Raw genomic sequence first — 12894 nt, forward strand, 5'->3', positions numbered from 1 at the left:
TTTAGGATGCAACCACTGTTATGTTAGTGAGATCCCATCAAAAACAGTGAATGCTCTGCTCTTGACAACAGTGGCTGCGCAGATAGTTGGCCAAGACTGGTTCCTGAGAATAAAATGGAGGTGGCAAAGATGAAGGTCTTTTGAAATTGCTTGTGCTCTGAATGTGGGCAGAAATTTCAGAGAACCAAAGAGGTGTTTGAAAATAGCAAAGCTGATTTACAGAAGAGGTCCTGTGATGCACGATGTATCCACCACCCTTCTATACCATCAAGAAATCAAACAGTAACAGATTATAATGCTATGTCATTGTTTGAGCTGGCAGCAGTGTTCAGTACACACAGTTACAACATAAAATTACAGCTTTTAAGACAAAACTTTCGGATGGCCCAAACTGTTTCCTCTGCTCAAGGGGACCAGCTGTTCCAACATAAGTGCAATACTTTTGTTTGTTAATACAAAGTACAAGGACAGCACTAAGCAGTTGACGTACATTATTTCTAAATGCAGCAACCGAGGTGAGTCTACATAGCAGACAGTGAGCATGCATGTGCATACACTTACACACTCTGGCAATGAGATGAATGACTAACACACTGTAAATAGTTAAGGAATAATTTTTTTTTCTTTTAACAACTAGGGGCTCTGGGACATCTAGTTGATCTTGGTTCTTACTGTACAATATACTTTATACTGTGCTGTACTGTACTATGTTCTATTAGCTTGACATGTTATCTGAAGAACATGTACACACACACACACACACACACACATACACCCCCCCCCCCCATTGTAGGAGACCGCAAGCTGTTAATCCAGAATTGAAATGCCATTCAATCCTCTTCTAACTTGGGACACCGGGGCCTCTGCAGTGGCTTGGTTGAAACTCTCAATGAGGTTGTCTGGGATTGGCACACTGTCAAGTTCTCCAGAGAACTTTGGGAGGCAGCAGTCCCTTCCATCCAGCCACTGCTTCTCTGAGATGGTACATCCATACTTAATGAAAAATGTGAATGCTTTAGAGAAGATACCAATGGGATCAAGGTGAATATGGCAAATGAATTTGAATTACACAGACGGACTTGAGGAGTTGTGATTGATCTACTTGGGATTGAGAAGATTGGCAGAGGTCAGTGTAGGTACACAGACAAAATGTTGGTGGAACTCAGCAGGTCAGGCAGCATCTATGAAAATGAATGAACAGTCAATGTTTCAGGCAGACACCCTTCATTGTTTATTTCAATAGATGCTACCTGACCTGCTAAGTTCCACTAGCATTTTGTGTGATTTCCAGCATCTGCAGGATCTCACGTCTGTGTAAAGGAACAATATTCATTAAGGCTATAGGCAGAACGCATATATATATATATTTGAATGGCTCATGGATAGCTAGAAGGATCAAGATCCAGAAGTTGTAGAATGAAGACAATTAAAAGAATCAGATGTGATATGAGAAAAGAAACTTTTTATGTTAAAGAGCAGCAAGCCTGAGTTGATGGAAGAATATTAAGCGAGATTCAATTATAGCGTACAAAAAGGAACTGGATTATAATCAAAAAGGGAAAAAAAAACTGTGGAGAAGACCAGGAATGTGATTGGCTTACAGAATTCTCACATTAGGGTGTGCTCAGCAGGCTGAATGACATTTTTGTGACACCATTCGTAAGGCAGCTATCAAACTATGATCTTGTATCTCATTGTTACCTGCACTGCATTTTATCTGTAGCTGTTATACTTTATTCTGCATTATTTTACTCTGTTTTACCTCAATGCACTGCAATGATCTAATCTGTATTAACAGTATGTAAGAGAAGCTTCTCATTGTATTTTGGATCATGTAACAATAATAAACCAATTCCAAAGTACACTTCAATTACATTCTTAAATCAGAACTGTTATAACATACTTCACAATGGGACTCAATCACCGTGGGTAATACCAGTGGGCTGATTAATCAAATACAAGAGTACAAGGCCCAGACCTCACACCACCAGAGAAAGAGATTCAAATATAGCCAGACCCCCATGGTCAGTGTCAAGCCCAAAAAGCCAATCTGAGGACAAACAGCAGAATGGTCGGCACTTGAGATTGGGCAACAGAGGAGCTTCACTCTATTGGTCCTACAGTATGTCATCCATGTGCAGCCAACACATGATCCAGAAGCAAACCAGACGTGAATGAATAACTGTTCCATTTCCTGCCCACAATTGTGATCAGACCAGAGTGGATAGACAGAGCATGAGTGGGTAGGGAGGTGACATGATAGGTTCAGTGAATGCTTTGTTCTGGGGGTCCTGGTATCATGTCTCTCAGGTGAAGATGTAAGTCTGAACCACCCAACTTCTGACAAGTGTTCATCTATTTAATGTCAGAGTCATACAGCTCAGAAAAGGGCCCTTCCACCTGGTTACCACCTCACTGCGAATTATGAGTCCTGTTTCCTCTGTTAATCAGCATTCCTTGGTGCCCCACAATGTAAGCCCTACTCCTATTTGACTTAACAAAATGCATCATTTCACGCTTGTCAGGATTAAATTCCATCTGCAGACAGTTAGCTCATTATATTCTAATGTCCCTTAGACACCCTTCCTCACTATCCACACCACTAGCTTTCTCAACTAACTCTTACATCCCAGTAGAATTGGATCAATATTTAAAGGGAAAATAAGAGCAGGGAAGGAGCAGGTAATGTTAATTAGAATGCTCAAACAAAGTCTTGGCAGCACAAGCACGAAGGGCAGAACTATTTCCATTCCTTCTGTACTATTTCCATTCACTGATTCCAGAATCCCAACATTTACAGCTGTTTTGTCTTCACCCAAGGGAATGGTGGTCAATTATTGCAATTGCATCAGACTCATTTCAAAAGTTAACTGAATGTACCTGACTGAATTAGGTGAATGCAGCAGGTCAGGTCTAAGGAGATGTGAGCTTGACTGCAAATTTCAAATTCTACCTTTCACTTTAACACTGGGGAATGCTTATGCAGAACTTTGCCCAAAGGAACCATGAGGTCACTGGGAGGCTGGGGGAAAGGGTCGGGTATGGTTTTTTGGGAATTCTTTCTTTGGGATCTGGGTGTATGCCTGTCCTTATTTGCCCTTAAATAGTGACTTATTGGACCATTTCAGAAAGCATTTAAGAGTCAACCATATGGTGTGGCTCTGCTGTCACAATTGGCTGAGAGGTAAGCACAGGACATTTCTTCTCCAAATGACATTAAACAAATGTTTTTTTTGATAAGCAGTAGCTGTTCCAAACATAATCACTAAGATTAGTTGTTTTTGATTAACAAATTTAAATTGTAAAGTCCAAAGGTGAGATAGGTACACCGGTCTCTGGATTATTAGATTCAGCTTCTGGTTGGTCTCCTAATTTAAGCACTACACAACAACCCCGAAAGGGGATTAAATGTACGGGTTGAGTGGGGATGAGAGAGTGAAGGGTTCATATGTCAAAGATTAAATGAATAGGTAGAGTATGATAGGGAGAGTGCACAGGACTTGAGAGAGAAGTGGCCTCAGAAGAACCAAAAGTTTTTTCTCATCAGTCACTTTTCTTAAAATTCTTATTAATTGCAAAACCTTTGTTGGATATTTTGTTTCCTACTTGATTTGCCACAGGGAACAAGTTGAGAATGTGACTGAGATGTGGAATTTAGCCAAGCTCATCTGCGATACGACCTCTAAGATCTGCTGAAGTTCAGTGACATAAGGGCTGCTCAGTCTGGAGAATGGATCACTTCCAACTCAGGTCAGCACCATCAGCTGCTGAACAGAGATCCCAGAGCTAAAGCCCAAGGTCACCTTGTCACCAGGAATGACGATTCTTACCTTTGGTTAAGTAGGGGATCCATGAATGGGTGATACTAAATTTGTTTATAAAATACATAAATTGGAAAGGAAAGTGAGAAACCAAAGATTCTTTGTTGGATTGTACCTGAGATTAGATTGGATTTTCAATCAGCCTCCTTTTGAAAGATTATATGTCTTCTGTCTTTGTCAAAACATGTAGGATTTGAACCAAGATCCCAGTGGCTAAAAGCCAAACTACAGTCCCAGTGTAACAAGTTTCTCTAAGAAAATACTAGAAGGTTAAACCTTACATTAGTCCTTGCTACAGAGTCAGATCTAAGTGCTATTGGCCTGTTCTTGTTCAAACATAGCCAAGGCCAGCTGGGAGCGCGATGCCAGCCCTTCCAGATTGCTGAGCATGCAGCGGTGATAGAGATCTTCACTGAGCCTTGGGTTGCACGTTCTGTAACTGTACTTCTGCACCAAGGCTGGCTCCACTGTTCGGAAGACGTGTAGGCTGGAGTACTTGATGAAGACGTCATACAACTCCATATTCTCCAGCATTTCATCATTGTCCAGGATGTCCGCTGCCATCTTGGTGCGGGCTGCCATGTAATCTGAGTTGAAGAAGCAAGCCTCACTGAATATGCGCCGGTCAAAATGGCCATCCTTCACAAACTCAGCAGAAGAGGGGGTCTGCTGCTCCCGGTAGAGGACAGCAGGGTTGTACTCCTGGAAGTGGATGGGAAAGAAGACCTGCCAATTACTTATGGTGTTCATGCGGCAACGGTTGAGAAATTCACCATTGATCTCAGTCCAGACACTAGCAATAAAGAACAAGGTGTCTACCGGATGCTTTTTGGAGATGATATCCATGACCTTAACCTGGGAAGGAATATCTGTTTTGACACTTATCCATGGGATCTTCACGTCAGTGTATCGCTTCTCGATCTTGGCTATGGAGGACTTGACTCCTGCAAAAACATCGTTCTGACTCACGCGTTGTGCGTCAAAGGGGTCGTAGATGAACAGGAATGTCAGCAGCATATTGTCGTGCAAGTCCAGGCCATTCATGGAGTAGGCTTCCAGGAAGTTCCCCACATAGTCCTGCTCATGCACTGTCAGGGGCAGGATCACCTGAACCCGAGTAGCCTCGGTCACATACGGCATGGGGATGATCTCAACATTGCTGAGTGGCCGTAGCAAACTGACACGCTTTGCAATGGCCCGGCTGTACCCCTTCTGGGTATGGGCCTCCAGCACCAGATCCAGTGTGTACTCCATACCGCGTGTCGGATCAAAGCGCCTATAGCCGTTGAGCAGCTGGCGCTTGCGAAAATGTAACAAGGGCTGGTACTTTTCATTCAACTGCTGCACAGCTGTCTCGATAATGTCCTTGATGTCTGCTTTGTTGATTCCACGAAGTTCGCACTTGGGAGCCCCCTCGACACACGAGTAAATCTGTTCTTCTGTGAAATAGTCCCAGTTTATGACTTCAAAGCGGGTTTTGGGTTTGAATGGAGGATTGATGCCAATTGGCCAGGAGGCTCCCACTTCTCCCTCTGGTGTCAGCTTACTCAGGTTATTTATTTCCATCTACAACAGAGGATAACACATAAATGCTGTCAGTTAGATGGTTTGAAATGTGTCTGCTTAAATACGAAAAGTGTCAGCAGCAACAGTGAAGAACTTAAAGCACACATCAGTACATGGAACTACACTGCATACACTAGGCTGTCACGAGGTCAGGAACAGCCACTGGACGTTCTGGATTTGAATGTTTCAAAAGAGACATGGAGGGAGGTGAAAGAGGTGGGTGAATAGCATTGCTAATCAGGGATAGTATTATAGCTGTAGAAAGGGAGAACAACCTGAAGGGATCATCTACTGATTCAGTGTGGGTGGATTAGCACTTCCTCAGTTTAAAAGATTTAGATAGGGCAGAATTTGTTAGGTGTGTCCAGGAAGGGTTCCTAACACAACATGTAGACAGGCTGACTAGAGGAGAAGCCATACTGGATCCAGCACTAGGCAATGAATCTAGTCAGGTAACAGATCTTACAGTGGGTGAGCATTTTGGATAGTGACCACAACCCCCTGACTTTTAGCCTTGGACAGGGTGAGAAGCAGATGGTATGGAAAAATATTTAATTGGGGGAGAGAAAATTATGGTATTATTAGCTAGGAAGTTGAGAGCATAAACTAGAAACACATGTACTCAACAGAAAAGTGGAGGTTGTTAATAAGGAGCATTGCATGAGTTCTGGATAGGTTTGTCCCATTGAGGCAGGGAAAGGATAGAAAAATCATGGTTGACAAGAGATTAGAACATCTAGTGATGAGGAAGGAAAAAACATACATGAGATTCAAGAAGCAAGGATCTGGCAGGGCTCTTGAGAGTTATAAAATAACCAAGAAGTAGCTTATGAAGGAACATGGGAAAGGTAGAAGGGGAGATAAGAAGGTCTTGGGTCTTGGTGAGTAGGATTAAGGAAATCCTCAAGGTGTTCTACAAGTATGGAAAGAACAGGAGGATGACTAGAGTGATGGTAAGACTGATCAGGGACAAAAGTGAAAATATGCCTGGAGTCAGAGGAGATGGGGGTGTCCTTAATGAATACTTTGCTTCAGTGTTCACTAGTGACAGGGACCTTGACAAATGTGAGGACAGCATAGAATAGGTTAGTATGCTGGAACATGTTGACGATAAGAAACAGGATGTACTGGAACTTCTGGAAAAACATTAGGATAGATAAGTTCTCAGAGCTGGAAGGGAGATTCTCCAGGTTACCAGAGGAAATAAAGGAAGAAATTGCTGCACCCTTGGTGATGATCTTTACATCCTCACTAGCCACAGGAGTAGTACCAGAAAATTGAAAGGTGTAAAATGTTATTCCTTTGTTCAAGAAAGATAATGGGGATAATCTTGGAATTACAGGACTGTGAGTTTTAAATCATTGTTGGGCAAACTACTGGAGAGGATTCTTAGAGACAAGATTTAAGAGTTTGAAGAAGCATCATGTAATTAGGGATAGTCACCTTGGTTTTGTGAGGGACAGGTGGTGCCTCATGAGCCGGATTGACTTATTTGAGGAAGTGACAAAAGAAGTTGATATGGTGAAGCAGTTAATGTGGTGTATGTGGATTTTAGTAGTGTTTGACAAGATTCTTCATGGCAGGCTCATTCAAAAAGTCAGAAGGCATGACAGCCAGGGAAACTTGGCTGTGTGGATTCAGAAATGGCTTGTCCTCAGCAGACAGAGGGCGGTTGTAGACGGAGCTTATTCTGCCTGGGGGTCAGTGACTACTGGAGTTCCATGGAGATCAATTCTGACATCCCTGTTCCTCAAAATTTTGAAAAATGACTTGATGAGGAAGTGGAAGGAAGGGTTAATAAGACTGCAGATGACACAAAAGTTAGTGGTAGTGTGGATATTGTAAAGGATGTCGTAGGTTGCAGTGGCACATTGTTAGGATGCAAAGCTGGGCAGAAAAGTGGCAACGCAGTTCAATCTGGAAAAGTTTGAAGTGGTACACTTAGGAAAGTTGAAATGGAAGGCAGAATACAAGATTAATAGCAGGATTCTTAGCAGTGTAGAGGAACAGAGGGATCTTGGGGTCCAAATCCACAGAATCCTCAAAGCATATGGGATGTTGGCTTTCATTAGTCGGGGGATTGAGTTAAAGAGCCATGAAGTAATGTTGCAGCTCTATAAAACTCTAGTTAGACCACACTTGGACTATTGTGTTCAGTTTTGGTCTCCACATTATAGGAAGGATATGGAAACTTGAGAATGTGCAGAGGAGTTAGACCAGGATGCTACCTAGATTAGGGAACATGTCTTAAGAGGAAAGGTTGACTGAGCTAGGGCTTTTCTCCTTGGAGTAAAGGAGGATGAGAGATGACTTGATACAGGTGTTTAAGATGCCAAGAGGCATTGATATAGTGGACAGCCATTGCCTTTTTTTTTAAGGGCTGAAATGCCTAATTCAAGAGGACATAATTTTATGGTGACTGGAGGGAAGTATAGGTGTTTGTCATAATAAGGTTTTATACATAGAGAGTGGTGTGTGCATGGTGGGTACTAACAGGGATGGTGACAGAGGTAGATTCATTTAAGAGACTCTTAGATAGTCATATGAATGAAAGGAAAATGGGGAACTATGTGGGAGGGAAGGATTAGATTGATCCTGGAGTGTGTTAAAAGGTTGGCACAACATCATGGGCTGAAAGGCCTATATTGTGCTGTGTTATTTTATGTTCTATGTTCTAAAACAAGGTTAGAGAAGAGTGCTATTGAGGAATGATGTAAAAATTATACACAGCAGCAAGACAAAACAACAATGTTAGTAAGTGGTGGTTTGGTGCATAATTTGGGGTGTTGATTTTGTATCCTCCCTCTCCCATGAGTCAGAACCTTACACCATTGGAACAAGCCCTTTGGCCCACTGGGTCCATGGCATCCCTCAATCACCCATTTACACTGATCCTATACTAATCTTTTTTACTCTCCCTATATTTTCTTCAACTCTCTCTTCCACTCTCTCCCAACTATTTCTGACACCCACGTACCCTGAGGGAAATTTACAGTGTCCAATTTACCAAGCAATCTACACATCTTTGGGATGTGAGAGGGAACCAGAGTGCTCAGAGGACACCTATGTCACTATAGGGAAAATGTGTAAACCCCAGATAGCCTCCATTCTTCCTGTGACCCCATATCCCAAAGTTGTACAGACTGTAGTTAAATTGCCCCTAGTGCTTAGGTGAGTAGTAGAATCTCTGTGGAACAGATGGGAATGTAGAGAGAATATAAAAAGTGGGCCTTGAGTACAGTTTGATGTAGACCTGGTCAACTGAAGAGCCTGTTTCCATTGTGTATGACTAGCCCTATATATCGGTTCTACTAAACATCAGCTGTCCTCTTTTCCTTGATGCTGCCTGGCCCGCTGATTTTGTGTGTGCTACTCCAATCTGGCTTTTGTATTCCCAAATTTAATTGTTCCAGCACAGGCAGCCGTACCTTCATCTGCCACCTGCTGAAGCTTTGGACTTCCTTCCCAATATACTTCCACTTTCCTTCCTTCCTTAGGACACTCCTTAAAATCTACTGATCAGCTGCCCTAGCAACTCCAATGTATCACAATGTTGAATTTTGTCTCATAAAGCTCCTTAGGACACTTCACAGTGCTACTTATATACAAAAACAGATTGTTGCTGTTGTGGGTAAATAATAGTTGTAATTGTCATTTTAAAGTGTATCAAATCTGATATAAAATAGACATTAAGAAAGAGGATGTACAGGAGCTTTTGGAAAGCATCAAGTTGGATAAGTCTCTGGGACCAGATGAGATGTACCCCAGGTTACTATGGGAGGTGAGGGAGGAGATTGCTGAGCCTCTGACAATGATCTTTGCATCATCAATAGGGATGGGAGAGATTCCAGAGGATTGGAGGGTTGCAGATATTCCCTTATTCAAGAAAGGGAGTAGAGATAGCCCAGAAAATTATAGACCAGTGAGTGTTACTTCAGTGGTTGGTAAGTTGACGGAAAAGAAACAGAGAGGCAGGATTTATGAACATTTGGGAGGATTAGGAATATTAGGAATAGTCAGCATTGCTTTGTCAAAGGCAGGTCATGCCTTACGAGCCTGATTGAATTTTTTGAGGATGTGACTAAACACATTGATGAAGGTAGAGCAGTTGATGTAGTGTATATGGATTTCAGCAACGTATGTGATAAGGTACCCCATACAAGGCTTATTGAGAAAGTAAGGAGGCATGGGATCCAAGGGGACCTTGCTTTGTGGATCCAGAACTACCTTGCTCACAGAAGGCAAACAGTGGTTGTAGACAAGTCATATTCTACATAGAGGTCGGTGACAAGTGGTGCGCCTCAGGGATCTGTTTTGGGACCCCTTCTCTTTGTGATTTTTATAAATGACTTGGATGAGGAAGTGGAGGGATGGGTTAGGAAATTTGCTGATGACACATAGATTGGGGTGTTGTGAATAGCATGGAGGGCCATCAGAGGTTACAGGATTGAAAGGATGCAAAACTGGGCTGAGACGTGGCAGATGGAGTTCAACGCAGATAAGTGTGAGGTGGTTCATTTTGGTAGGTCAAATATGATGGCAGAATATAGTATTAATGGCAAGACTCTTGGCAGTGTGGAGGATCAGAGAGATCTTGGGGTCCAAGTCTATAGGACACTCAAAGCTGCTGTGCAGGTTGACTGTGTGGTTAAGAAGGCATATGATGCATTGGCCCTCATCATCCGTGGGATTGAGTTTAAGAGCTCAGAGGTAATGTTACAGCTACAAAGGACCCTGGTCAGGCCCCACTTGGAGTACTATGCTCAGTCTGGTCAACTCACTCCAAGAAGGATGTGGAAAATACAGAAAGGGTGCAGAGGAGATTTACAAGGATGTTGCCTGGATTGGGGAGCATGCCTTAAGAGAATAGGTTGAGTGAATTTGGCCTTTTCTCCTTGGAGCAGAAGAGGATGAGAGGTGACCTGATAGAGGTGTATAAGATGATGAGAGGCATTGATTGTGTGGATGGTCAGAGGTTTTTTCCCACGGCTAAAATGGCTAACATGAGTGGGCACAGTTTTGAGGTGCTTGGAAGTAGGTACAGAGGAGATGTCAGGGGTAAGTTTTTATATGCAGAGAGTGGTAAACGTGTGGAATAGGCTGCCGATGATGGTGGTGGAAACAGATACAATAGGGTCTTTTAAGAAACTCCTGGATAGATACACAGAGCTCAGAAAAATAGAAGGCTATGGGTAACACGAAGTAATTTCTAAGTACATGTTCAGCACAGCATTGCGGGCCAAAGGGCCAGTATTGTGCTGTAGATTTTCTATGTTCCTATGATATTTCAAGTACTTAACACCTCAGTAGCAATTCTAAAATCTTAAGTACTAAGGTAGCTTCAAAATTTATTCACAGATTGTACACACTAATAACCCTTACAGTGAGCTGTGTAAATGCTAACCAAATGTTACCTGTAGTTCTCTGATTTCCTGGTATGTTTTTTCCAGTTCAATTTCACTGAATCGGCGATGAAGGCGATACATCAGCATAGGGTGAGGCACCAGATGAACAGTGAAGGCCTTTGTGAATTCTGCACTGTCTTCTTTATCTGGGTCAGTATTCTTGCCCAGTTGAAAGGATCGGTAGCGCACATTCTGGAAGAACAAACACTTTATGAAATGAACAGCATGAGAGAGCAGATAGACTTCTTCAAAACTGGAGTCAGCAGCAAACCCTTCCACTTACAGCAAGGAATCCTCTACTCTAGTATGCTTCACTGCAAAGACTGCCAGCCAGTGATGGCTTGCATCAACCTCAGCTGTGGTGCTGATGAGAGTTAGAATGTAGTAGGGATTAAATTCCTTTCATTGGTCTTTTTTTTTGGTTTTATCTACCCAGCCTATTGCAGCTTAAAGTACCCCAACAGATTTGTCAAGTGCAAATTCCTTGTCTTCAACCCATTTTGGTTATTTTCGAATATATTTTAATTTTTGAAGTGTTTTGGAACCACATTCTTTTTTACCTACTTTGGGAGTTCTGTGGGGTCATTTTGGTAGCAGTTTACATTCCACCTCAGGCCAATGTCAAGCAGGCTTTAGATGATCTGAGCAATGGTAATAACATGCATGAAACAGCACACTCTAATGCCTTCATCATCGTTTTGGGAGATTTTAACCAGGCCACTCTTAAAAAATTACTAAGCAACTACCATCAACAGATCACTTTCAATATCAGAGGGAACAACACACTGGACCATTGCTACACCACCATCAAGAATGCCGACCGTGCTATTTCATGCCCTCTCTTCAGGAAGTCTGATCACCTGGCTGTACTTCTACTCCCTGAGTATAGGCAGAGACTGAAGACTGCAGCACCAAGAACATACAGACAATGGGAACACAGGAGCACCTCCAGAACTGCTTTGAATCGGTGGACTGGACTATATTCAGGGATTTATCTTTGAACCTGGATGAGTGTGCTGCAGTTGTTACCGATTTCATTAAAACCTCTGTGGATGAGTGTGTGCCTACAAAGACTTTCTGTACATTCCCAAATCAAAAGCCATGGATGAACCAGGAGGTACATTGTCTGCTGAAGGCTAGATCTGTGACATTCAAGTCTGGTGACCCAGACCCGTACCAGAAAACCAGGTATAATTTGCAGAGGGCCATTTCAAGGGCGATGAGACAATTTGGAACGAGGTTGGAAGCAATATTGGATGCATGGCAACTCTGGCAGGATCTGCAAGACATTACTTCCTACAAAGCAAAACCCAATAGCTTGTATGGCAGCGATGCTTCACTACCAGATAAAATCATCGCCTCCTATGCCCGCTTTGAAAAGGAGAACACAACTACAGCTGTGAAGATCCCTGCTGCACCTGATGACCCTGTGATCACCATCTCAAAGGCCCTTTTTTTCTCTCTCTCTCTTGCTCTCTCTCTCTCTCTCTCTCTCTCTCTCTCTCTCTCACTCTCTCTCTCTCTCTCACTCTCTCTCTCTCTCTCACTCTCTCTCTTGCTCCTGCAGCAACAACCTGGCACTCAACATCAGTTAAAGGAAAGAGCTGATTGTGGATTTCAGGAAGGGTAAGATGAAGGAACACATACCAATCCTCATAGAGTGATCAGAAGTGAAGAGAGTGAGCAGCTTCAAGATCCTCAGTGTCAACATCTCTGAGGATCTAACCTGGTCCCAAAATATCGATGTAGGTTATAAAGAAGGCAAGACAGGGGCTATTATTCATTAAGAGTTTGAAGAGATTTGGCACGTCAATAAAAACACTCAAAAACTTCTATAGTTGCACCATTGAGAGCATTCTGCACCTCCGTCTGGTATGAGGTTGGGGGGTGCTACTACACAGGACCGAAAGAAGCAGCAGAGGGTTGTAAATCTAGTCAGCTCCATCTTGGCTATTAGCCTACACAGGACATCTTCAGGGAGTGATGTCTCAGAAAGGCAACATCCAACATTAAGGACCTCCAGCACTCAGGGCATGCCCTTTTCTCACTGTTACCATCAGGTAGGAGGTACACAAGCCTGAAGGCACACACTCAGTGATTCA

General features: G+C 42.8%; 1 protein-coding gene across 1 annotated transcript in view; it reads right to left on the reverse strand.

Moving 5' to 3' along the window:
• Positions 1-288: 288 nt before the first annotated feature.
• Positions 289-12894, reverse strand: part of LOC132398443 (chondroitin sulfate glucuronyltransferase-like) — a 32380-nt gene continuing 19774 nt past the window's right edge. Inside the window, exons 3-4 of the mRNA XM_059977898.1 lie at positions 10802-10984; positions 289-5387 (exon numbers count right to left, since the gene is read on the reverse strand). Of these exons, the coding sequence (XP_059833881.1) occupies positions 4128-5387; positions 10802-10984 (1443 nt within the window). The 3' untranslated portion in view covers positions 289-4127. The remainder of the gene's footprint in view (positions 5388-10801; positions 10985-12894) is intronic.

Source organism: Hypanus sabinus, chromosome 1 (genome assembly GCF_030144855.1).
Source record: "Hypanus sabinus isolate sHypSab1 chromosome 1, sHypSab1.hap1, whole genome shotgun sequence".
NCBI lineage: Eukaryota > Metazoa > Chordata > Chondrichthyes > Myliobatiformes > Dasyatidae > Hypanus > Hypanus sabinus.